The sequence below is a fragment of the Thunnus thynnus genome, chromosome 3, assembly GCF_963924715.1.
Source record: "Thunnus thynnus chromosome 3, fThuThy2.1, whole genome shotgun sequence".
NCBI lineage: Eukaryota > Metazoa > Chordata > Actinopteri > Scombriformes > Scombridae > Thunnus > Thunnus thynnus.
The window spans coordinates 28637726-28664011 of NC_089519.1; the positions used below are offsets into that span (position 1 = coordinate 28637726).

At 40.1% G+C, this 26286-nt stretch overlaps 4 protein-coding genes across 6 annotated transcripts in view; 1 reads left to right on the forward strand and 3 right to left on the reverse strand.

The window, feature by feature from the left end:
- Positions 1–630: 630 nt before the first annotated feature.
- On the reverse strand, positions 631–6884 carry ptcd1 (pentatricopeptide repeat domain 1). Its single transcript, XM_067585178.1, has 8 exons — positions 6065–6884; positions 5838–5978; positions 4568–4786; positions 4365–4466; positions 3591–4274; positions 2968–3084; positions 2367–2549; positions 631–1632 (listed from the first exon to the last, which is right to left on the reverse strand). The coding sequence occupies exons 1-8, from the start codon at positions 6554–6556 to the stop codon at positions 1378–1380; spliced, it is 2193 nt and encodes a 730-aa protein (XP_067441279.1). The 5' UTR covers positions 6557–6884; the 3' UTR covers positions 631–1377.
- Positions 6885–7031: 147 nt separating this feature from the next.
- LOC137180028 (stonustoxin subunit alpha-like) lies at positions 7032–11702 on the forward strand. The gene is made up of 4 exons (XM_067585183.1): positions 7032–8083; positions 8706–8769; positions 8985–9035; positions 9824–11702. The coding sequence occupies exons 1-4, from the start codon at positions 8045–8047 to the stop codon at positions 10342–10344; spliced, it is 675 nt and encodes a 224-aa protein (XP_067441284.1). The 5' UTR covers positions 7032–8044; the 3' UTR covers positions 10345–11702.
- Positions 11703–12436: 734 nt separating this feature from the next.
- Positions 12437–18675, reverse strand: fbxl18 (F-box and leucine-rich repeat protein 18). 2 transcript variants are annotated; one of them, XM_067585180.1, is made up of 8 exons: positions 18516–18675; positions 16048–16245; positions 15544–15893; positions 15009–15144; positions 13819–14897; positions 13195–13413; positions 12896–13095; positions 12437–12728 (listed from the first exon to the last, which is right to left on the reverse strand). In XM_067585180.1, exons 1-7 carry the CDS (start codon positions 18567–18569, stop codon positions 12939–12941), a joined length of 2193 nt encoding a protein of 730 aa, XP_067441281.1. In that variant the 5' UTR covers positions 18570–18675; the 3' UTR covers positions 12437–12728; positions 12896–12938. The 2 variants fall into 2 exon arrangements, with proteins under 2 accessions (XP_067441281.1, XP_067441280.1); XM_067585179.1 differs by having other exon boundaries at positions 12437–13095.
- Positions 18676–22788: 4113 nt separating this feature from the next.
- actb1 (actin, beta 1) overlaps positions 22789–26286 on the reverse strand; it is a 4087-nt gene continuing 589 nt past the window's right edge. The window contains exons 2-7 of one of the 2 annotated variants that reach the window (XM_067585186.1): positions 25490–25615; positions 25102–25341; positions 24312–24558; positions 24026–24217; positions 23659–23840; positions 22789–23453 (exon numbers count right to left, since the gene is read on the reverse strand). In XM_067585186.1, coding sequence (XP_067441287.1) covers positions 23310–23453; positions 23659–23840; positions 24026–24217; positions 24312–24558; positions 25102–25341; positions 25490–25612 — 1128 coding nt within the window. In that variant the 5' untranslated portion in view covers positions 25613–25615 and the 3' untranslated portion in view covers positions 22789–23309. Of the gene's footprint in view, positions 23454–23658; positions 23841–24025; positions 24218–24311; positions 24559–24914; positions 24961–25101; positions 25342–25489; positions 25616–26286 lie in introns of those variants that run through there. The other variant, XM_067585187.1, reaches the window with a different exon arrangement.

Genomic DNA, 26286 nt, shown 5'->3' on the forward strand with positions numbered 1-26286 from the left:
CACTAGAACCATTATGCTACTTCTGCACATATTTTGCACAACTTTTTTATTTTTACATCCACAAGTCAGGTCATGTATATAGTCACAGTATTGTTCATAATGTTTATAGATTGAATTCCATTTACTTGACTTATTTTGTTTGAATTTATTACTCCTAGTTATTATCTATTTCATTGTTTCCTGCACTGCTGTAACATGCAATTTTTTCCTCAAGGGATCAATAAAGTTTTATCTTATTAAATGCAAATTTCCGTTGCTTCTTTTTCTTGGTAGCTTGGTGTCCTTATTGTTGCACTACAGCCATTCTCTTGAAGTAAAATAGCTCTTTTAAACTTTTAAAATTAGCTCTTCAGTAGGTTAATTTTCTTCTTCTTGAATCATTACACTCACAATTAACTCACTTGATGATTTAATGAAAACATGTAGGATTGCTAATGCTCAATCAATCAATGCAATTCATTTTTAAATGGATGTTCTCAGTACCCAGTTTGGTCAGTTTATAAACACATTACCTTTTAATCATCAATCTGAAACTGAAAAATACAGCCTCTAACTGCCTCGTCTCATTATTCCACGTTACCCAACACTGATTTTTCAAGCCCCTTCTTTAATGATCAAGTAACACATCCATTTTTAAAAAAAAATGAGATTCTTTAGTAACTATCTACAATTATCAGACACCTGTCAACTCCTTTCTTTGTTCTGTTGAAGCTCAAGATCAGGGTGAACTCTGCCTTTTAAGATATTCCACAAAAGATCAACTCTTGAGACATCAGGCATCTTCAGCTCTCTCAGCTTATCACATTTTACTCATCTTACATCAGACTGTACATCCGACTGTAAGGAAGCCTCAACCCTGAGCATTTTTAGTTTCAAGAAGTATTTTTAGATATCACAATCTACCACCACCCAAACATCAACTCTGCAGCTTTCTCGCAGTTTAATGGAACCAGCTGCATCATCCCTTTTCCTCCCACAGTCTCTCAACACTCTCCCAAATCTTCCAAACACAGCACAGACGGTGATCATCACCCTTATAGACATTAATGAAATTTGTTTGTGCTAAAAAAAAATAAATTGTGCGGCTGATGATGATGAGGGTTCAATTTCTGTAGAAACCTGATCTGATGCAAATAAAGAGCAAATTAATTCAACATACTAGATTCAAAATAAAATAAAATACAATGCCAAGATGAAGTTTAATGTCTCAAGACTCGTGTACTTAAACTTAGAATTGACTTTGATATTAGTTACAATAACAATGGGACTGCAATAAATTAACTGTCAGAAGGTCCATGACTTTGACCCAAAGTTCATCCGGGGTTACACAGCCGAACGCAGACAAACAGAGAATCAGAAAAACTATTGTCAGTTCAGTTAGAGAGCTGATGCAGAGCTGCTCGTCTTGTCCTTGTTACGAGAACGATATCTCCTCGCTGCTGCTCTCTGGTTCCTCTGGGCTTCTGTCAATCCATCTGCAGCTTCTGTTTTCAACACAGCAGGATCCATCTCAGCCTGCAGCTCTGCTTCCTGCTCGTCTTCAGCGCTCTGGGCAGGCATGGCTCTCAGCCACTGCTGGTAGTAACCTCGAAAACCATTAATGTGAACGAGATAGTTGTTTCTGGACTTGTACTGGGATTGAGAGAGCAGGGACAGGGATGAAAGAGAAAGGAACAAGAGGAAGAGGGGAGCAGGAGAAATAGAAGAAAAAGAGAATATCAATCAGTCAAGAATATTTATTCTGCAAATTATACTGACACAATCTGACAAAATCAAATCCTACTTTACATGGAAACATTCAAAGCACAGCTCAGAGTGAAACGTCTGCTTTGGAAAAGAGGAAAAGTGCTGACAGCTCAGAGCCGCAGCTGTAGGTCTCTGGTGTGAATATGTTTGGGATGCCTGTTTTTGGTTGATTTGGAACATGTTGATTTATTTTCATCTGATGTTATTGTGCCACAAAGACTACAGGAGACTCTGCAGGCTCTTGCGCTGTGATCAGAACTGACACTTATTGATTTATTTGATTTTTAGTGTATTTATTGAACGGGGACGTTACAGATAAACTTTGTGACATGAGGAAAAGCATGTATACAGGGCATCTAGCTGAAGCTAATTTACACTGTACTGTTTGTACTGGTGTGTTAGTGTGAAAGAGTGTGACTGTGAGAGTGCACAGTATGTAAGTATGTAAGCATAAATTTCGAATCATTTGTTTAAGCCATAAAACAACAAAAAAGATGTATTTAAAGGTTTAGTTGCTAAACATCTTAAACATGTATTTGTTTTATTTGGTGATGCTCAGGTACGTACTGCCATGAGACTCTTCCTCCCTCATGTACAGTACTGAGGCTACAGTAGCTTACCTGGTTATAGTTGGGAGGATATTGAGTAGCAAACTCCAGCTGTCTGATGATGACCTCATTGGGCCACACCTTCATGTCGCTCATGCTTTTGAGGATTGTTTTAAGGTAGACGTAATCCAGTCGACGAATTGCTCGGCCAATGAGGGCAGAAAACACCTGGACGTTAGGCCTTAATCCCGCCTCCTGAGAAAAACACAAGGTGGCTTGTGAAGCTGAATGAAGTATAACAGCAGACAAAACAATGTCACCACAAGGTCCGTTTACTTTTGACTGATCTACTAAAACGACCTTGTTTTGTCAACTTCTGTTTCCAAGGTCAAGAATCAACATTCAGTCCCAATTTTATGAGCCAACAGGGACAAGAAGTCTGTATGCTTCTTGTCCCTGTGCTCCCAAAAATGGAAATTTATACATTTAAAAATCCACAACAGCTGAACAAACTTCATCTACTGAGAAAGATTTTGTGATATGATCAAAAGCTCCAGAACAGTTACTAAATGGATCTCGTAGTGAGATTGTTCTGTCAGCAAATACAATGCGAGTTTTTTTAACTTAACATCTATTCCCCTTCAGATACTGAAGCCAACACTCGTGTAATCACCTCCATGTCTTTCAGCAGCTGCAGACCATCTTTCTGTCGCTCGCAGCCCAGCGCGAGGCTCCCAAATGTCTGTACATCCACACTGACGTTGCGTTGTTGCATCACGCTCAACACGGACTGGAATGGAAAAGAAGTATATCAGAAACAGGCACACACACTTAAAAAAGATCGATTCAGCAAAATTACAAGAAAACACATGTTCTCTCTTGCCTTTAGATGTATCTAGTCATGCAGCTGGTTTTGTTTTAATATGCTTGTTTTTTGAGATATTCATCTGGGATTTCCTGTTTCTCCTGGATAATCCTAAGAAAACACTATGAACTGTTTTCATTGGTACTATTTCTTAGGTAGAAAGTATTAGTTCCTATGGAAACTGTTCGTTAATCAGAGGGATGGGGACACGGGTCGTTTTCTTTCATAATGCCACATTTCAACACAAAATCTTTGTAAGTCAATCAAGAACCAGTTATGTGTTTGTCTGTAGCTTCAGTCTGAATAAGTGACCAGTCAATCACAATTGTTATTGAAATATATTTATTATGTAATGTCTTATTTACTTAATTTTGAACTTTTTCATATTGCTATACTGTAACTGTGGTTTGATTGAGATTGTGTGTCTATACCTTTGCTCCATCCAGGTCACCGGCTCTGGCTGCTCGGCGAATCACAGAGTTAAAGAACGCGATGTCAAGCTTCACCTGATGCTGCTTGGCGACTTTCAACAGCATCTGTAAAGACTGATAGCTTGGCTCCATCGTATCGGCCAACAGGGTGAGAGTTCTGAGGTCTGGATTGAGTCCTTTAGCTGCCATCTTCTCCAGGAAACCTTGACCTCCTCCGATCAGAGCGAGTCTATCGGATGCTCGATCAACGGTGCCTAAGGAGATCACACCAACGCTTTTTCCCTCAAAAAGGTCCAGTAGGTTCGGGGCTGTAGAAGCATCTGCTAAGTTAACAGGCAGCGAGACGTTTTCTCTTTGTCTGACTGGTATCAAGCGGGTTGAGTCTTGTCTGCTATGGGACTCCTCCTCACTGTCTCTGATGTCCTTCTGACTGTCACCATGTGAATCCGGTTGGATAAACAACTGCCTCTCCAAAAAGTCAATATCTATTAGATCTTTGTGTCTGGAGTCTGACTTGACACGTGACACACGTTCCCTCTCTTTCCGACACTCCCAGTCAGTCCTCAGCAGAACACCAGTGGCCAGGGCAGGATCTCCAATCCCACAATCCCTCGCGGTTCGCAAGAGCAGGTTGTAGTTCTTAGAGTCTGGAAGAATCCCTGACTTCAACATCTGGCGCCAAACCTGAAACAAACACAGAGTTATTCTCAAGAAAATCCCCTAAGTGCCCGGTGTCTCTCTACTGTCAACTCTTGAACAAAGCCAACAATCTACCTGTAAAGCCAGTCTGAATCCTACTTCTTTGTCCTTCAGACAGCCCATCAGTAGGTAGTGAAACGTCTCCTGAGTTACAGCGTGGCCGTTTTGCAGCATCTCCTATAAAACGCACATGAACCCCCCATGGTGTAAGCACAAATAAACACAATTCAGTGGAACAACTTTCCATAAACTAACACAAATGTAGGCGCGTGTCGTACCCTGAACGTGTGCAGACAGGCTTGAAGGTGGTTGGTGATGGCGTGCGTCTTCAGAAGGGCGTGGTACGTGATGGTGCTGAGGGGGTAGTTTTTACGACGGAGTTCTTGTTCCAACTTCAGAGCCTGCTGAAGACCGACTTGTTTTGATGGCGACTCAGCGCAGGCGTTAAACAGCGCGGTGTACGTCGCATCTGTAGCATCTAGACCTCGTTTCTTCATCTGGAAGACACGAACGCACACAAACTGTACTTACACACATTATGACTCAACTTGAGGAGCTCTCGGTTTGTTTGTGTGTAAGCTAAAGCCAAAAACTATTACGGGAGACTGAAATAAAGACAAAATTTACGAGAACAAACTAAAACTAAAACACTTTTTTTTTAAAATATCTCATCTATTCCCAGTGATATAAGTGGGGAGGTAAAAATATTAGACACACATCTCACTATAATAACACAGTACAATTCAACAGCACCACAAACTACAGCCTTCAAAATGACCTTTAAGTTGAACATACACCTCTCTAAAACAGTTTGAATAAAACCTGAACAATATAACCTTCACAAAGTTATGAGTTATTGCAGGGATAATGCATCAAACTGCTTTTTTTTTTAGCTAGGTGCGCCTAATTAACTGGCAACTGAGTCTATGTGACTGTAAGTGTGAAAATAAAGTAGGGCTGCAACTATCGATTGATTTGCTGATTATTTTCTAAATTTGGGGTGGCTGTGGCTCAGGAGGTATAGCGGGTTGTCCACTAATCAGAAGATCTGGAGTTCAATCCCCTGCTCCTCCAGTCCACATATTGAAGTGTCCTTGGGCAAGATACCGAAACCCAAATTGCTCATGATGGCTCTTTCATCAGCGTATGAATATGTGTGTGAATGGGTGAATGTGGTATGTAGTGTAAAAGCATTTTGAGTGGTCAGAAGACTAGAAAGGCGCTATATGAATAAAATCCATTTACTATTAACTGATTAGTTGTTGAGTCCATAAGTGTCAGAAAATGGTGAAAAATGTTTCTGAAAGCCCAACATGACATCCTCAAATATCTTGTTTTGTCCACACATCCCAAAATGTTCAGTTTACTATCATAGAGTAAAGAAACCATAAAATATTCACATTTAAGAGGCTAGAATCAGAGAATTTGGACATTTTTCTTAAAAAATGACTCATCACGATTAATAGATGATCAGAATAGTTTCTGCTTAATTTAAAAGTTGGCAACTAATCGATTACTCGTTGCAGCTCTAAAATAAGGTATCCTTACATCATTGTAGAGTTTGAAGGCCTTTTTGAGTTGTCCAGCTCGAGCACAGCCTCCTATCAGGACACTGTAGTTGCACTCCTCCGGCTGCAGCCTCTCTCCCTGCAGCATGTCTCTGCTGAACAAATCCAAAGCCTCCTGCAGCTGTGACAGGACAAATAAATGTTATAAACACACGGAGGAGGAGGAGAAGGAAAGCAAGACTCAGTAAAAATCAAATGCGACCTTACCTTGTTGTCTTTAATCAGCTTCTTGCACTGTAAGAAGTACCAGTAAGGTGTGTTTCTCCTCCCGGTCAACCTGCGAGGCTTCACCGGGCTCTCCTCCTCTTCCTCTTCCCCGGCGGCGGCTGCCTCGTCCTCTCGGTATCGCAAATCCTGGGTGTACGGGCTGCTTTTCCTGAACGACCTCCTGGAGGACATGTCGACGGACAGAGAGCCGAAGTCCCCTCCGTCTGCAGGGACTGAAGGGGAGCCCCGAGGGTCCGCATCCCCTCGGGAGGAGGCTGACAGGGACACGGATCTGACAGTTAGCCCCGTTGGAAGCTGCCAGGGAGGCGCCGTGAGGAGTCTGGCAGGGCGGTGTTGTGACAAATGTTGTACTCCTGTCAACTTCAGTCCGCTGGGTGACGTTTTAACCGTTGGAAACAGGGACAACTTAGCAACGGGGGCCGTTATTTTCCTCCCGTTTCGCACGCACGAACAGGCGACGGACGTTAACATATTTACCGAGCTAACGACAAGCTAATTAACCATGTTAGCTTTCTCCTTCCTTTCTTGACAGCAAACACAAAGGTTTTTAAAACTTACAGTTCTCTGTAGACGGTCACTACGTAGCTTCCAGCATGTTGTGCTCACCACGATGTTTCAATGACAAACACCAGACCTGAATAGTTGCTAGCTGAGATATCGATCGAACCAACACCCTGTCTGGCTTTATTTAGTCCTCACATATTCTGGTTATAGGCAAGGTAGGCAACAGCTACAGTCAAGCTCACAGGACTTGGTTTTACAATCCTGTGTTATAATCGGCAATCATTCCTTGAGCAGGGGTAAGGGGTAAACGCTTCACTGGGGTCATCAGGTGGGCCCCCTCCTTTCTTGGTGTTTCATTGATGGGCCCCCGCAGCAACAGGACTTCAAGAGGATCATTCGAGTCCAGGTTTCTTCTGTCAGTGTCTCAGTCCTGTTTATGCAGACTGTCAATCATAACACACATAAATATATATATACTTATAGATTTACAAATGAAAAACATTGAATTATGTTACTGTTCTAACTCATTGTACCCCAAAATAACAATAGTTTTACTGAAGAAAAAAGTTTTGAGTACCTCTTCTACCACTGCCAATACCAACATTTAGAAAGAAATGGTGAAAATAAAGCAAGACAGAGTTAGGTTAGGATGTCCCTTCACCAGTAAGATAAAGGAGGCGTCCTTTAAACATATACACAAATTCTACTTTGTAAAACATTTTCTTTAGATTTAAGAATTGATGTTAATGTATCATGTTCATTTTGCTCTGCACATCCTGAAACTGTGCCACATTTATTTTGGCATTGCTACTATATATAAGACTATGGCAAGAGCCTTCTAAATTTCGTAAATTATAAATTTATGACTGACTTTGCTTTATTGTATATAAATGTACTGTTTTTTTTAAAGTTACGACAGAAATAATGGGAAACAAGCTTATGTCATTAATCTTAGCTAAGTGTCATATTCATAAGTGTAAGTTTGCTAACAAAAAACCTCTTTTCTCAGTGTTTCATAAAGAATGTGAGCAGTACTTACAAACCATTAAATCCTGCACTAACAAGAAGGCTGTAAACACTGTTAATGAGTGTTTTGTTTTAAATGTCTTAATTTAACTCTATTCTAATGTATAATGTAATTTATTTAATTGTTTCCACGTTTGTACTTCATATTAATTCATGTACTCAATAAGGGAAAAAAAGGATGTCTCACTCCGATCGACTACATCAGTAATAGATTAGTATGTCTGTGCATCTTTGGATATAATTGCCTCCACTGACGCCAGCTGGTTATTAGTCATATTGCGTCTCTTCCTGGGGTGAAACAAGGTGAAGCCTGTGAGCCGAACGAAACATAAGTATCAGATAAGATTATTATGATTCATTTTAAAACAGATAAGTCTGTTATTTTCGACACAGGCTCTCATACAGATGTTTTTTAGTTGAGCTTCAACAATGGAAGAGAGAGTCGGAGCTCCAACCTCAGCGCGGCTGGTAAAATGCTCATATAACTTTTCCATTTGACTTTGTAGATTTGTTTGTGATTATTACTTAAAACTGACATGCCAGTTAACTCTGCCAACATTAATGTAAGATAACAAGTAGATTAAAAACAATATAAAACATCATTATTACCATGTAGACCTAAGGGAAGTCAACATAATGTCTCAGCAGAGGGCTCCAAAGTTCAATTAAAGAATTGGACTTTTAATACACTGGCATGGAAAGTAATTTATTGTAGTTGTTAAAACTTAAGTTGTAGTTATTTTATCAACTGTGTGTCTTTGTTTCTTTTCTAAGTCTAATCTGTTAGTCTATAGGAGCTGCAAAAAGTCTTGTTGGCCTCATATAATGTGTGTGAGCTTCTACATCCAATTGATATTTCAGTTATACAGTCAGTTTTAAAACAGAAAATCCTCCTGCGTACTATTTGCATTGCATTGTACTTTGCATTTGTTTGGTATTACAGGTTGTGACATGTTTGTTCCTCACGTTTAATTATAAATGTTTACCTCAATAAAAGGCCTCTTGGTGTCACAGTTTTAGACAAATTTTAAAATTCTGCCACTGAGTCATAGACAGCTATGCCTTTAAAGTCAAACAATGATCTCTACAGGTGTCTGAACAAGACCATCAAGTTCCAACCTCCTGTCCTGTGGCCAACGGCACACCTCCTCCTGGTACACAGCACGTGCACACACACACAACAAATGTACCGACAGAAGATAAGACTGGACTTTGATCCATAAAAAAATATTAGTAGTAGTATTTATCAAATGAAATCTGTTGTCAAATCTAATGTTCCTGAGCAAGCTGTCATCTAAAACGAGCTTGATAAACATTACACAGTCACACCAAGTATTGAAAATTGTGTAATTTTGTGTTATATTAACAGAAGATGCTTTGCTAGCAGATGAACCCCAAACCAGAGCTGACTTCTTAAAATGTGAGTATGTTTATGTCTTAAAACCAAATACAGTCTGTCTCCCAATAATGTTTGTCATGTAAATTCATGAGAATTTGCTGTTTAATCGTTTGGATATGTGTGGAATGTACAGTGAGTACAGAAGCCAAGAACGGACACGGTTGCAATGATTTTACTTTACTCCATTATCTTGAGATGGAGGATAATGAGACAATTATCCCAATTATTGTGATAATGTTACAAATGTCTCTCAAAAAAAAAACCCAAAGTTTGTTTTAGTAACTGCTAGACTTTCAAAACTAAATCAATTTAGGTGACATCATGTCCCCATGGCAGGATATTTAGGCAGCTTTATATATTTATACAGTTCTTTGCACATCCTGGATGAGTATTTGTTTACTCATCTGGACTCTCCGTCTTCTCAAACTGTCAGTGTGTCATAGTGAAGAGAGTATACTGCATTTAAAGACACTCAATGACATTTCTTTTTTAGTTCAGATTATCTATTTGCACAAGTAACGACACAAAAAAAACCCCCATAATACATTAAAGGAGTGGAAAAGATGATGCTGGTGATATTAAACAAACTTAAAAGGGTTAATAGAGACATCTCACCAACAAAAAAGAAATAAAACAATCATTTAACTAAAAAACTCTTCAGATAAATGTTTAAATACATTTTTGCTCAGAATGAGGATTCATCAGTCATCACTTGATTGTAAGCACATTTCGGAGGGGATCTTCAAGTGGCCATGTTTAAAGTTCATCAGTGTTTCTACATCCATACGCCTCCTTCTGTCCTCTCACAGATTACTGCCACCTCACCCTGGACCCAAACACAGCATACAGAGAGCTGCTTCTGTCTGAGGGGAACAGAGAGGCCGAGCTCACGGATTTAGTCCAGACGTATCCTGAACACCCGGACAGGTTCTCTCACCTCTTTCAGGTGTTGTGTAAAGAGGGTCTGACAGGACGCTGTTACTGGGAGGTGGAGTTTAAAGGATCTATAGAAATAGCAGTGGCGTACAAAGATCTCGCCAGGTCAGACTATTTTAACGAGTGTGCATTCGGGTGCAACGACAAGTCCTGGAGTTTAGACTTGAACAAAAACCATGAATGTTTCAGACACAATGATGAGGAGACTGTGGTTCCTGAGCCTCAGTCCTCCAGAGTCGGGGTGTACCTGGATCATAAGGCAGGTATTCTGTCCTTCTACTGTGTGTCTGACACAATGCTGCAGCTGATGCACAGAGAGGAGACCACGTTCACACAGCCGCTGTACCCTGGACTGTGGATCGCAGGCAGCGCCCAGCTGTGTGACCTGGAGTAGATAAAGGTCCACACAATAAGTTTCCCTTCTGTCTCATGTCAGCTTAAGTCGGTCCACTCGTCATGTTTAACAGCAGCGGGGATGAGCAGTATTCCCTTCAGCAGGAGTGCAAATGAGACAAAATGTTCACACACATAACAGAAAGGACATCAGAGCTTTGATTTTTCATTCTTTTTTTTGATTCAGACATAAATAATCCTGTTAATGAAGGATTAATCAATTGATTTCATCAAATCAAAATTACATTTATGTATCCTGCATGTGAGGTTTTGGATTTGTTAAAAACAAGAGTTTATATAACTGCAATCAAAACTGGTTCAGTATTTATTGGATTTTAATTCAGATATAAACAAACAGATAACACGCAAAGTTGATTCACTCCAGAAAATCTTGTGGGCAGGTGCGTCGGATCATAAACTGTGACATTGAAAGGACCCAAAAAAATCCTGCACACTGTTGATTTTTCACTTAATTAACATTGTTTCAGTCCTCAGACCTTGGTCTTCCAAAGTTCCCCCAAGTCCTGTTTGGAGGTTATAAAGTGACGACAAATAATCAACAGTGTGCAGGATTTTTTGGTCCTTCAACAGATATATACAAATGAAAATATCATTGAGTCACTGTCATTGGGTACTTCATTTAAAAAATACATTTTTATACTTCTCATACTATCTTGTGTTTTATATAAAAATAAATAAGATGTTATCATTCACAGATAACTAAAGAACACTGTTCTCAGCTTCCTTTCACACTGTTGATTGGTAAATATTTTTAATTTTGACTGACAGGATTATACTGATCAAAACAGGAGACAAGATCAGTATTAAGTATTTCTACATCAACACTAGACCATATTTTTTAGCTTTAGTAACAAACTACTGTGTAGTTTCAGTTGAGGACCCACCTGTACATGTGGCAGTTTGACCAGAAACCTGGATAAGGTTTTTATATACCACAGTATCATGATTCAGTATTCTGAAACCAGGACATGATGTTTACATGTGCAAACATACAACCAGACAGGCATACTCTAAAATCCAGATGATAACTAGAATACTGGAACACATTTATCCACTTCCAATCCCGAACTAAATGTTGGATGTTGTCAAAGAGCAGATTCAGTGCACCTTATTTGTTCTCTAAGCCACAACTGAGCGACAACATGGGGACCAACTTTTTTTTTTAACACAAATGTAATTTGCAATATTTTAAGTGTCTAATGGCACCTTGTTATTAACTGTATCTTGTCTTACTGTGTGTGTCACTTTGTAACTTTTTAGTTTTCCATTTGTCTTAAATCACACATTGAAACATGGCGTACACTTCATTTTTCCCACTGAAATAAAACAATATGGAACCACACTGTAAAGGTTGACCTTTTCTGAGTCTATTTAATATAATAAAAGAAACTGAGAAATTATCGAAGTGTGTTAAACCATAGTAGCAGAGTGAGATAAGGTCAACACCGCTCTCATGTCTGTTCTCTAGATGAAAAGCTACAGCCAGCAGCTGGTTAGCTTAGCTTAAATGTTGAAAACAGTCTAGTTATGTTGGTAACAAAATCTGCCTAGCAGAACCTCTAAAGCTCACTAATTAACACGTTTTATCTCATTTGTACACAAACTGAAGTGTAAAAACTGCAAATTGTGGTTTTTACGGGGATTATTTATGACAGAGCCAGAATAGCCGTTTCTAGTCTTTTGCTGAGATAAAAGAGCAGCTGCTGGTTTCAGCTTCATATTTTTCACACAGACATAAGAATGATGTCAATTCTTATCTTCTTCTCAGGAGCAGTGACAAGACTCCAGGAAGTCGCTGCTTCCATAAATGCTAAGCTAAGCTAACCAGCTGCTGGGTTTAACTTTATATTTACTGTAAATAAATGAGAGAGGTATCAATCTTATCATCTATGCTTCTTTGTCTTTTAACATCTTGGGACCATGTTGGAAATCTTTTTTGTTTTTGTGTCTGTAATCCATAAATAAATCATATCTATCTCTTGGCAAGAAAACCTGTTTGACACAGCTGGTATGTATCTGTTGTAGTCATTTGAAAAATGACATGACATGAACAGACAAATGGTACACAGACAGTATTTAAAATAATTTATAGGGATTGTGTGGATTGTGGGCAGCTGTACAAAGTTCAAAAACAATTACATCCCTTAATTCATATGTTTGGCACTTATTATAAAGCAGCAGAGTGGCAAGTTAACAGAAATGGTTTTTGAATGAAGAGGCCAGAATTTAGGCACCACATGTGAAATGTACTTTAACAAGAGACTACAAATCCCCACCAACTAAAGAACATTCATCTGTAGCTGACACTGACCTTTGACCTGTCCAGGTGAGCCGAAGCAAATTTCCCTTTGAAGACCGACATCACTGCGTCATGTAAAAGTAAACAAGCATTTTTCATGTATTGTTGTAGAGCCTGAAACAGTTGTTGATACAACTGATCACAAAACTGGAAATTACTGAGTAGATGAAAATCAATCAATCAGTCTTTCAATTGTGAATTTTATTTCCTGCTGAAAAAACAGTCTCAGCACCTCAACTGTTGAGCACCAATCACACTGGAGCTTTCCGGCGAAGTCACCACGGTGATAAATGTGGGGGCTGGGCCACGTGGCTCTGGAACAAAGTTATCCGATCCAGCAGCGTTAGCGGGATATCTCTGATGACTGAAGGAAGGTCTTCATGCTGTAATGGATAGATGACCACATTCAGGGCCGAGCGCTCAACTGAAAATCTAAGAGAGAGAGAAAGAGAAGTTCACATCACTCGTTCCATTAAATGTTTGACATACAGTATGTGCTCTGCTTCATATACGGTACAAACAACAACTGACTTCTCCTGAAGAGCTTTCTGCAGTGTCCGACAAGCCACCAAGGTGCCGCCCATGAACATGTGGCACATCGTGACATGGCTGCAACGCTCCATGAAAGTTTCTACTGCCGATGGGTCGAAGGTGCCGCTGCGCGAGATAAGGCAGAAACGTTGCAGTCGAGAGCAGCAGGACAGAGCCTCAAAGAAAGACGCGTTGGCATTCAGGTGGGGCTGCTCTAACCTAAACATACAGACACACAATATTAAACAATTAGAATGTAAAAACAAGACAAACAAAGATGTAAAACTGGTGTCCTATACATTGTAGTCAATCTAAGGTACCACCTCTAATCACAAAAGAAGACTCCTTTTAGCTATCACTAAATTAAAAAAAACAAAACACAACACTACTTTGAATCATGCTACAAGACAGATTTGTAATGAAAATCCACCTAAAAAACTGCAGTTATACATGCATTCATTGGTTCAGAATCTACTCTAAGGCCAAACTCCCCTCTTATTAAAACAAATAATGAATTGACGGTAAATTCTTCAACTGGAACAAGGAAAGATGTATCACCTAAAACATATACAAATGAATGTACTATGTAGTGGTTAGAGTAACAGTAAATATAAATATTCTAACCTGAATTCCTTTAGCTGTGTGCACTGTCTAAGTGTGTCCAGCAACGCAGGGGCGTAGTTCATGGTTTTTAGGGATCCCATGTTGGCAATGGATAATACTTGTAGGTCTCTGCACTGCCTGGCCAGCTGTATCAGCCCTGTCCCCCTAAGGACCCCAGGAAGCCCAGCCAGAGTCAGACGACGTAATCGAGAGAATGCTTCAAGCACGGCCAGGTGTGCATCGCCAACTCCTTGAGCCCACGCGCACATACCGCGAGGCTCTACGCTTGCACGTGCACAAGGCTCAAGCCGAGGCAGTGCAGAGACAAAACCTGGACCTATGAGCTCTAAGGTCTCTAAAAGAGGGCAGCCAGCTAAGAGCTGAGCGAGCCCCGAGGTGCTGTCCCCTGACAAAGAAGGCTCTGAATTAGGCTTATAATTCTGGAGCCCCACGCGAGGAGGCTTCTTTAACCCCAGGAACAACGAGGAGGAGGAGGAGTTCTTTGTAGAGATGTGATTTGTGTTTACGCCATCTGACAGGGCGCATGCAGGCAGAGTGAGAGAGCGCAGGTGTCTGAATTTGGCCAAGCTAGCACACAGGTGTGTATCCCCACTTAGCTCAGATGTGTTTTCATGGTGATAATGTGTGTGCATCAGATTCAGGTGTTTAAGGTTGCAACAGGTAGCTGCCAACCGATTCATAGTCACAGCAACCAGCTGATCATCCACACTCCTACACTCTGAGTAAAGAACGTGATTGATCCCGCTGAGGTTAAGGCTGATCAGTTGTGTAGCATCTTTGACTCCTCCCTCCAGCAGCGACTCAAACACCTGTGGCCAGAAGTGTGGGCAGCGGCTGAAGCTGAGGTGCTTGGGGCTGTTGCCCTCCAGGGCTCGCTTTAGTGACAAAGAATCCAGCCAGGACCGAGGAAGCTGCAGGGCCTCCAGGTCACCACGTTGACCCAAGCTCCGGGCCAATGAGGGAGCGGCAGGCCAGTGGGCCGGGTTTGGACCAGGAATCGACACGAGGAAAACTCGGAGACGCTCTGGAACGTGAACGCTGAACACAGCTAGATAGAGCAGAAGCAAGGTCTGGTTTACCTAAGGACATAAACACACAGATACACAAATTACTGCACAGTTCTGCAGTGTATATTGCAGATGTACAGTATAGGGACAGATTACACTAATATATACACTAAAAAAACTCACCTCTCCTGGGGCCAGTCTGGCACTAAACTCCTCCAGCTGTTTGTAATGTGGCACACTGCTCTGACCCATCATTAACTGACAGCAAACACCGACACCATCTCTGGTCACGTCTGAGATGTCAAACTGCAGCATCAGCCTACAATACAGAGACACACACAAAATCTGTAGCACTAACATAGTCAGGCACCAACAAGCAGCACTAATGTGCATGCACACACCTGAGATGAGAAGCGCCATCAGTGCTTTGATGCTTAACTGTACCGATGGATGAAAAGCATAAAGACAGTTGTTTTCTGGTCTGACATCATCACCCGTCAAACAGCACTACATGTCTGTCCAAATTTGCTCCTTTGTGCATTTTTTCCATACATAGGAGGGCGCTTTGTGTGAAGAAGTAAATGCAGATTGACCTTTTGGAAATATTATTTTCTTTCTGTAACAGTTCAACCATTGCATTATTAATTCATTTACAAATAGGGAGTAATTCTGGACACAGGTTTAGTGTGTGAATCTCAGTAATCCTACAGATCCTTACTTGCGGAGTTGGGCGCAGCACGGCACCACACCATAACTGGGCGTCAACAGTGTCTGCCTGAGCTCTGACAGGCGGCTCAGCGTGTCCACAGCCTCTGAACTGAGCTGCCCAGAGTTGAAGCTTGACGTCACATCAATAGCAAGCGATCTGAGGAGAGTGAGGGAGGAAAGGAGACGGGAGAGCCGAAGGGCAGTGAGGCGACAGCCGGTGATATCGAGGTGCGTCACGGCCCTGCAGCGGGAAAGTTTCTCCACGGTAGAGCCACAGAGCCAGTAGACACCATTCAGGCTGAGAGACTGCACATGATTGGAAAGCTGTCTCAATATATATCGCATTAATAGATCATCAGCCTGGAGGGAAAAAAAGAAGAAATTTTATGTTTATAATGTTGTTTGTGTTGTTACAGAAATGTGTTTAATATATACTGGAAGTTAACATGCATAAACTTAACTTATTGTCTCATCAGTTCAAATAAATGCTAAAAGATGTTCTCAAAAGCCATACCATGTACTCCTCAGAGAAGCTGACGTGTGAAAGCAGGGCCTTGTCGTAGCACAGTATCTGTAACTTGTGGCAGACTTGTGCCACATTCATCAGCAGGTCACACACTGGAACATGGCGGAGGATGCACAGCAGGATCTCATCGGACAAATCTGACATTCCTACCGAGGCAGAACCCATCGTGTCCTTGTCACATATAGCCTGAGAGGGACAACAGACAGTGTCAGGTTTAGATGCTTTTAGACCTGTGTACTAAGATTCACAAAAAACATATAAGAAATAGAAAGAAAATTAAAAGACATAAAAGAAATGAGTGCAGGATTTAATAGTCTGTAAGTACAGCTCACACATTTTTGTTGGCAAACTTACATTTATGAATATGAAACTTAGCTAATATAATAATAAGACTGACGATGATGATTTGATGACTTCAAAGAGGAATTGTGCGAGTAACTCTGAAAAAAGCTTATAAAATTTAAATGTATTTCCATCATTGCCTGGTGACTTAAACTTAAAATTTAATCTTGAGTGACAGGAGAACGATTGATCTTCTTTGCTCACTGATTTAATATTATATTATTATAACGCATTTCTGTTAAAGTGAGACTTGAATAAAGTGGAGTAATACTCATAACAACATCTGGATATTTCTTCATGTTTATCAGTAACATTCCCTCCTACGTTTAGCTGAAAAATAGAGTTGTGCTTTGCTTGTGACTTTACAAGTTTAAAGAAATAGGCAGACATTTGCTCCCCTTGCTTTCACCAATTTTGCCTTGATCGAATAAAAGCACCTTCTGCTTTAGTTTTGTAAATGTCATTTAATTGATGTTGTAGCTCAGACAATTTTAATCTTTCTTCTGCTGAGAGACTACCTGTAGGAAAATTTGAAAGGGAGATGATTTCTGAAATAAATGATTCTTCCAAAGCACGTCTTGATTTAGCAAGGGAGGTGCCATATCTCCTTAAATATTTAACAGCTTCAAATTTGAGAAGCTCCCAGTTCAGACCAAAAATCCTTTTATTTCGTGCCTTTGTCCAGTAGTAATTTATACGCCAGCTATTCATTTTCCGGTAGGCAGAACCTCTGTGGCGAGACAAACTTGATATAAAATGAATGCTCATGTAGATAACTTTAAGGTCAGTTAATGAAGTAGTTAAGACATTAGCAGAAATACTATCTCTTATCTAAGGATTTGGAAACAAGCCAGAAGTCTATCCATGACTGTCTGGAGCCATTTTTGTTAGACCAAGTAAAAACCTTATCATCCCTGCATTTATCTCTCTGTATATCAGTGATGTTAAATCGTTCCATAAGAGATTTCAGTGTTGAGTTCACGTTAAATGGTTGTCTTAGATGGCCATCTGTCCATTACATCAGTGGTTCTCAAAGTGGGGTCCCCAGTGAAATGAGGAATAACTTATTTTCACTATAATTCCACTATAAGTAACACAATGACAGAATGTATGACTATTTAGTCATGGGTTTCATACACATTCTGTAATAAAGCATCTAAAAGCAAAAATCTCATCAGATGGGGGACCCTGGGACAAAATATTATCAAATAGGGGTCTGTGGGGTAATTTTTGTCAGTTTAGGGGTCCTTAATGTGAACAAGTTTGAGAACCACTGCTTTACATTATCCAAGACAATATTAAAGTCTCCCCCTATAATCAAATATACATCAGGGAATTTGGCTAGTCAATGTACAAGTCTTTCTTCCAAAGATTTAGGTGGGTGATCATTGTCAGATTTTGATTTAAATCCGTAGATATTAACAATTATCGAAGTTCCATTAAAACACCTAACGAATAGCAAATATAATTCCCCTGATTGACAGTAAGAAGGCACATTATCTCCTCCAAAATTATTTTTTAAACAAGAGACAACCAGAAATCATTCATTGCCCAAATCTGACTTCCAAAAATTAGTATGGTACATGCTAGATTGGATGGGCCGGAGGGATGAATTCTTGCAAGTGCGGTTAGAGTTAGGTTTAAGATTAGGATTAGGTTAAGGTTAAGATTAGTGTACAAATCTCGCGAGAGTTTCGCACATAGTCCCTCTGGCCCATCCAATCTAGCACCAACCAATTAGTATCAGTGGCAATTTAGAGTGACTCTTGAAAGAAAACAAAATCAGTATTTATCTGTATGATGAACAAAAACAATGCTTTACGTTTTACAGTGTCTCTTCACCCCCTGGCATTTCACGAAACAATAGAAAAAGCGATGAACTGTTGAAAAGAATAACAATATAGTTTTAGAAAAGCGTTGGAATGTAGGTCATTAATGCTTGGGGCACCAAATAAGAGCTAATTTCCTGTGACAAAAAGCCTCCTAAATACATTAATTATTGTTACGCATTCAAGGAAAAACAGCAATAGCAGCATTAGCTACTTTAGTTGGTTCGCTCAGCGTTACCGTTAACAGACTAATGAAGTGTTGTCGAGGTTTGTCAGTTAACCCACCTTCACAATCTGTCGATCCATGCCCTCAAAAATCCCTCTGACAGTCCCACTCATGATCGACAGGATTTTAGATGTTCATTCATGTTTCAGTGAACCGCAGGCTGTTGAACGCCCAACCGTTAGCTGCACGGACGATGTTAGCTGCTACACAACGACGGAAGTCTTTCAGTGACGGACATACTTCCTGCGCGATTATTTTTTTCTATTTCGTTTATTTTTTCTTAATTTTTCGTTGAATAAATTAAATCCCCGCTTTTTACAGTACGAATAAAAGCTGTCCCTAAAATGCAAAACACAAAAGTACCATAAAAGTACATAAGACAAAATATATAATATAAATAAATAACTTTAAAGTCCCCCTCAACTTAAAAATATGTTTCACTTATTGTTCCTTCAGTTTGAGCTTCACTGTGCAGAATGATGTATGTGCAGAGTTTGACATAGAAGGCTGTTTTCACATTCTGCTAAAAGCGAAAGATTCTCTGAGCTCATTGAAAATCAGATTTTAAGGGGCGGGACTACCAACATGATTTGTGAAATCACAAATAGTTTGGTCCAATATTCAACTTACACAACACTGACAATGGACTTTACAGTGAAGTAAATGAGGGAGGAAGAGGAGATGCCATTTTAAGGATTTTAAAGTGGTAATTTTTTTTTTTTTTTTTTTTTTTGCAGAAATTCCATATTAGACACATATTGTTCCAAGCAGAGTATTTCTATATGTCTTAATACATGTCTGGAGGGGACCTTTAAATAATCAAAAAAAAAAAAAAAAAAAAAAAAATTCAGGATTAAAACAATAACATGAGTTTAAAAAATAGTCATGAGCATGACTAATGATGAGAGTTTTCTTAATGATGCATGATCAAACTGTTTAAATGTACTGTTCAGAAAAAAAGAAACATATCAAATATAGCTATAAGATTATCTTATGTTTCTCTCTCTCATAATCAGAAAGCATATATCAGCATATTGGGCAACTACACACGTTTAGAGCCATGAGAAATAATGGGAAAAGGAAACATAGGCTGTGTTTGTGCCATTTGTATGTGATTTTGATAGAAAACATACCTTATATAATGTATAATTAAATATTTGCAATATTTGTGAGGCAATAACATCTAACATTATATTGTTGACTTTTTCTCCCAGTGTGTGGAGACATAAAGAATAAATTAACCTGCTTTTGAAACAGAGAATTAATTCATCTGGGAATGATGACAGTCCTGGGTGTGGCTGATCAAAAATGGGCATTAGCTTTTATCAAATGCTCATAAAATATGTGATGAGTATTTATTAACTAACATAAACAAAGTATGCAATGGGCTGTATCCAGTCAGACTGTATGTATCCACCTGAGCTTATCAAAATCCATCAACAGGGGGCGCTATGGCACTCCAAAAGGTCAACAGTGAAATAATGGCATTTAATGCAAACCAGTATGGTTTAAACCACGTAAAATTAATAAACATGAAGTTTTGATAAAATCAGTAGAAGCTAGTGTGATGTAATATGTTTTCAATTTTACAACCATATCTGACACCACATATTGTAGGTAGTCTGCTCTACTGAGTTATTAATTCTTAAGTATGCTGACTGATTAAAGGCCCACTCCACTCATGTTTTATGACATATAAGAATCCTTTTCTTGGAAAAATAAACTGTGTCTGATATGTTTTTTTGCATAAAAAAGAACAATTACCTTTTTAAAAATCCTTAAAATCACATCTCCTTTTTCTCCCTCATTGAAAAAAATCCAGAATCTATAAATATGTAAATATTGTTCATTTCACAAGTTTCGGTACTGGACACAAGATGACTCCTACTTCACTAAAGAGTACATTCTTAGTGTTTTTTTCACAGGAAGCTTCAAGTTTCCACATCACACTTGTGTAAGTTGTATACTGGACCACAATTGGCTCCAAACTAGTAGTGATGTCACACATCATGATCGTAAGTACACGCCTTGAGGGACCAGTTTGTAGAATTTAATGGCATCTAGCAGTGAGGCTGCAGATTGCACATTTTTGAGTGGAGGGAACTTTAATAATGATAGTTCACCACATCAAAGTGGGTTGATTCGTTGGCAGGATATATTTTGTCTCTTTTCCAATAATTCCATACAGGATTCCTTTCATTTAGAGACTTTTGTGGACTGAGAGATTCTGTGCATCCATGAGACTGTAAATCGTAATTAATGCAGGTTATTCCTACTCTTTATTATGTTGCAGAAACCACATCAGTTCACAGATATTGATCTGAACTCAGTCTATTACAGGGTAGCTTGAATTATATGTGTGTGGTAGTGAATGAGGCACCATTTGAGGACATCTTCTTCTCCAGTTCTTATCGGACAATCTGTCGTGACTGCAAATTAATTTAAGCAATTACACCTACCGTACGGATTCTTTATGAAATAGGAAGTCTTAAACTTGGGCTCACACAACCAACACCTTCTCTGTCACAAAATGGACAAAATGGATTCAAACATCCATAAAAAAATTCTCAAATACTCTCTAAAAGCGACATAAGCTTTTACTATTTTCATTTTCATACATATTGTTCACAAGAGGTAGAGCGCTAACCGCAAGGTTGGCAGTTTGATACCCGGCTCTTCCTGTCCGTGTGTCGAAATGTCCTTGAGCAAGACACTGAACCCTAAGTTGCTCCTGATGATCAGGCCAGCGCCTTGCATGTCAGCTCTGCCGCCATTGGTGTGTGAGTGTGTGTGTGAATGAGAGGCAAAAATTGTAAAGCAATTTGTCCAATAAAGTGGAAAGGTGCTAAATAAGTGCAGTCCATCTACCATTTACTAACTGGTTAATTTAGCTTCAATTTAGTTAATTTTTGGTTGGGGATCCTTATCCCTAACATCCCTTGCAGTATGTAATTGTGAACTAGAATGTGCATTCCCTGAAGAAAATGCATGTGATTGCTGCTGCTGCTGCTCCAGTGGCAATTTTTTAAAATCTTGTAGAGCCACCTACAGGTGAAATTGTATCAACTGCCACTGGCTGTTTCAACATCCCTGCCTGTTTTGTATTGCCAAAGTCGGTTGCAACTGAATGATGCAATTAGGAGATATGGTAGTTTATGTGTATTAGACCACACCTACAAAGATTGAGTAACCAATTACAGAGAAACAGTAAGAGATATCCAAGAATATATAGAGAAGTATTGTTTAAGGTCATCCAAATATGGTACGTACCAAGTTTGGTGAGGATAGCATGAAATATGCACAATAAGAAGCAAAAACTGTGTTTACTACAAAATGTAAAATGGCAGAAACATTTTATAGATGTATATATATATATATATATATATAAATGGTGACTTTCATCCATAAATTGATTTCAGCCAGATTGCTTGCAGCAAACACACAAGAACATTTTTTTTTATTCAACCCATGACACTGGCTTATGTATTTGCTAAAATGTTTGAGCACAGGATTAACCGTGTTGCTAAAAGTCAGATAATCCAGGAGCAGTTCTCTTTAAAATGACCCGTTACTCACATGCGTTAACAGTATGCAGTGTATCTTCATCATTGTTTGAATTGTTTTAATGTTGATCAGAGAGGAACCCATCTGACATACGTTTAAAGGACATCCATCCATCAAGTAAATTGTCCAGAAAAGAAAAAAAGTTTTTTGGACAATTTTCACCAGTGCATACCAGTAGCAGTAATCATCAGATTGGGAGCACCTGTATGTGTCTGCATTTGTGATTGCAAATTCATTTAAGAAATTACACCTACTGTAGGGATTCTTTATTAAACAGGAAGTCTTAAGCTTAGACTTGTACAACCAACACCTGTCACAAAATGGATTCAGACATCCATAAGAACTTCTCCTGCAGCATTCAACTCTGAATGTGGCTCTTGACAGGAATCAAACTCACAATCTTGGGGATCTGAAAGGGCCACTTAAGTGACAACATCTATACCCGCTGGACAATTTACATATACCGTTATCTGGAGACAAAAGATGATTTTTTTAACCTGTATATCTGTCTTCATCATGGCTTACATTGTTTAATGTTGATAACATGCCGACTCCTCTGAGACATGTTTAAAGACAACACAATAGCGTCCATCATGTAAATTGTCTAAACAAAAAAAAAAAAAAAAAAAAAAAAGTTTTCTGGACAATTTTCATTCTAGCACAAAGATTAAAGTTTGTAGTTGATATAAAATATAAATCCCAGGATGATTAAAAACAAACTTTAATATTTGAACTAAGCTGAATAAAGACCAAAAAGTCAGACTGGAATCTCAGACATGTGCGCTTTATTGGGTTGTTGTGTACACCAGAGGCTAGGAGCCCCATGCACAAACCTTCATACAAGGTAGAAGCTTTGTCTTTTGCATAATGACAAAAACAAACTGGACCAAGTATATTTAAGGCTGAAAGTACAAAAACAAAACAAGTTTTCAGATTACATAATTTACATATTAAGCAATACTACAGGTCTGTTGGGCAGTGAGCCCACCAGAGAATAAACCTTCATAGAGGCAAATAAGGTGGTGAACAAAGACATCTGGAATGACCTACACAAACACGACAATGGACATCATGTTCCTCACATTCACACCGCCTGGGACGCTCTGTACTTCCTGCAGAGTTTCTCCCCATCAGGGGGCATGGTGCCATAGCCATAGTGATGAGGGAAAATGGGAAGAGGTGTTGTAGGCTCAGCATACACCAGTGTGTTGGTGTAGGCATGTATGCAGAGCCAGTCGTTTGGGTTTATAGCAGTGTGTGTTCGGGGGGGAGTGGGACTGACAGTCTGTTTAGAAGCACTTCCTGTGGACAATGCTGGGGCCGGACTCATCGTACTCCTGCTTGCTGATCCACATCTGCTGGAAGGTGGAAAGGGAAGCCAGGATGGAGCCTCCAATCCATACAGAGTACTTCCTCTCTGGGGGAGCAATGATCTGCAGGGAGAAAATTTGCCTTTGTTAAAATCAAGTCCTTAAAATAATTTAATACAGTAGAAGCAAAAAGACAAGTAGAGATTTAATATTGCATTAACCCTGTTTGTCCACTGTGTGGCAGTAGAGGTAAAGAGCTTTCTGGAACATTTTTTGCATCCTTGCCTCAGGTAGGATTACAAGTGTGAATAATGAAGAGGAGTTTTACCTTGATCTTCATGGTGGTGGGTGCCAGGGCAGTGATTTCCTTCTGCATACGGTCAGCGATGCCAGGGTACATGGTGGTACCTCCAGACAGCACAGTGTTGGCATACAGGTCCTTACGGATGTCCACATCACACTTCATGATGCTGTTGAAGGTAGTTTCGTGGATACCGCAAGACTCCATACCTGTGAACAGGGAGGAATGTCAGTTATAGTTTGTCATATACACTTTGATCAAATTTAAAAATAACTTATCCTGCACACAAAGTCCTCTCTGCTGCTACAGCCAGAGTGTGCACAGTGTAGTTTCAATCATGCATTGATTGAAAAATACATTTCTGCTTTAGAAATTAGTTTCTGACTTCACTTACCAAGGAAAGAGGGCTGGAAGAGGGCCTCTGGGCAACGGAACCTCTCATTTCCAATAGTGATGACCTGTCCGTCAGGCAGCTCGTAGCTCTTCTCCAGGGATGAAGAGGAGGCAGCAGTGCCCATTTCTTGCTCAAAGTCCAGTGCAACATAACAGAGCTTCTCCTTGATATCACGCACAATTTCACGCTCAGCTGTGAGACAAGAAAAATACATTTCATGGTTATTTTAAGTTTTCCCCAGCTTTAAATATTAACTTCTTTTAAAAGTCAGTGTCTGCATGCTCACCTGTGGTGGTGAAGCTGTAACCCCTCTCAGTCAGGATCTTCATGAGGTAGTCTGTGAGGTCCCTGCCAGCCAGGTCCAACCTGAGGATGGCATGGGGCAGGGCGTAGCCTTCATAGATGGGCACTGTGTGGGTCACACCATCACCAGAGTCCATGACAATACCAGTGGTACGACCAGAGGCGTACAGGGACAGCACAGCCTGGATGGCCACATACATGGCAGGGGTGTTGAAGGTCTCAAACATGATCTGGAGGAGAGAGGGAGATGAAAGATGAGTCATTGAATAAGTCATGCACATCAGTGAGTCAAAGTGAGCTAGTATGGGTTAGTGGAGTCAGATCAAGAAAAGCACAGCACACAGGCCTGTTGAGTAAACACACACCAACTAGTCATTACAATAATCTGTACTTTAGTCATGTTGACTGATAGTAGAGCAGGTTGCTGCACTCATCTTGTACAAACTGTTACATCATGCAGTCACCAGTGTAGTTGGGTGATTGTCATCCTTTTAACAAATCTAACAGAAGCCTAATTTGAAAAAACAGCAGTGACCATGCTGCAACTAGTCATTCCTGATGCATCACAGTACAGCGAGATAGACACCTGAAGCTTCCGCAGAGATGAAAGATGAGCTCAGGACAGAGGAAACCTGGAGATTAAAAAAGGAGCAGGAGGAAATTTACAGATTGAGCAGAAGAAGAAATGCCTGAGGGGGCAACAGTTGCAGAGCCCTGCAGGTGAGCCAAGTCCTGATCGAGAAGATTTGTCAGGGTTATCAGCCTTCATTTACCTGGGTCATCTTTTCCCTGTTGGCCTTGGGGTTGAGGGGGGCTTCTGTGAGCAGGACTGGGTGCTCCTCGGGGGCAACTCTCAGCTCATTGTAGAAGGTGTGATGCCAGATCTTCTCCATGTCATCCCAGTTGGTGACAATACCGTGCTCGATGGGGTACTTCAGGGTCAGGATACCTCTTTTGCTCTGTGCCTCATCTCCCACATAGCTGTCTTTCTGGCCCATGCCAACCATCACACCCTAGAAAGCAAACAAGAATGTCGTTATAAAATTAAAAAAAGCAAGACACTGTAAAAACTGAAATGCTCAAAATTTTAGCTTTTTTAAAAAAATTCTTATGCATTTATGGTTTAGGATTTATATATATATAATGTGATGAGGAAAGTACCTGATGCCTGGGACGTCCAACAATGGAGGGGAACACAGCACGTGGAGCATCATCTCCTGCAAAGCCAGCTTTGCACATACCGGATCCATTGTCAACAACGAGGGCGGCGATTTCGTCTTCCATTTTCTGGATAGAGAGGGAAAGGGAGGGGGGGATGAAAGGAGGATATTGTTTAAAAACAGATGCTCGGTGACAGTTATGGGTTACATCTGGCAATCATCAACTTGGCTAAAGCCTTGTCATTATGTAGACTGGACGCTGGATGTCGCAGTGGCGCAGGTTCCAGTTTCCAAATCCAGAGCTGAGAAACAAAGGCGGTTTCTCCCTCGGTCTGGCCATTTCCATATAAGGCAAAAGTGAGAGCAGCTTAGAGACAGCGGCAGCCCGGCCCGGGAAGCCGCCCCGTGTGTCGTTAAACCTCAAATGACACCGACAGCCGGCCACTCCCTTCACCGGGATCATCTTAACTGACTTAACGTTTCACACATCGTTAACACTTCTCCAAGACAGCCGTTTGAGCCAGTTGAAGTAAATGAACTTCCATCCTCTCACATGTCAGTCATCAGGTGTAACGTTACCGTTATGTCGTGACCACCATACAAAAAGGTTATGTGGAAGGGAAAAAAAAGGCAACTTCTCACTGACGTCAAATGAATTCATAGCTGTAACGTCATCAAGACATTTCTAAACGACTCCTTCAAATTTTAGTTGCCTTTTAAAAACATAATCCGTTTAAACTGCTATCTTCTATCTGTTTGTGTGTGTGTGTGTGTGTGTGTGTGTGTGTGTGTGTGTGT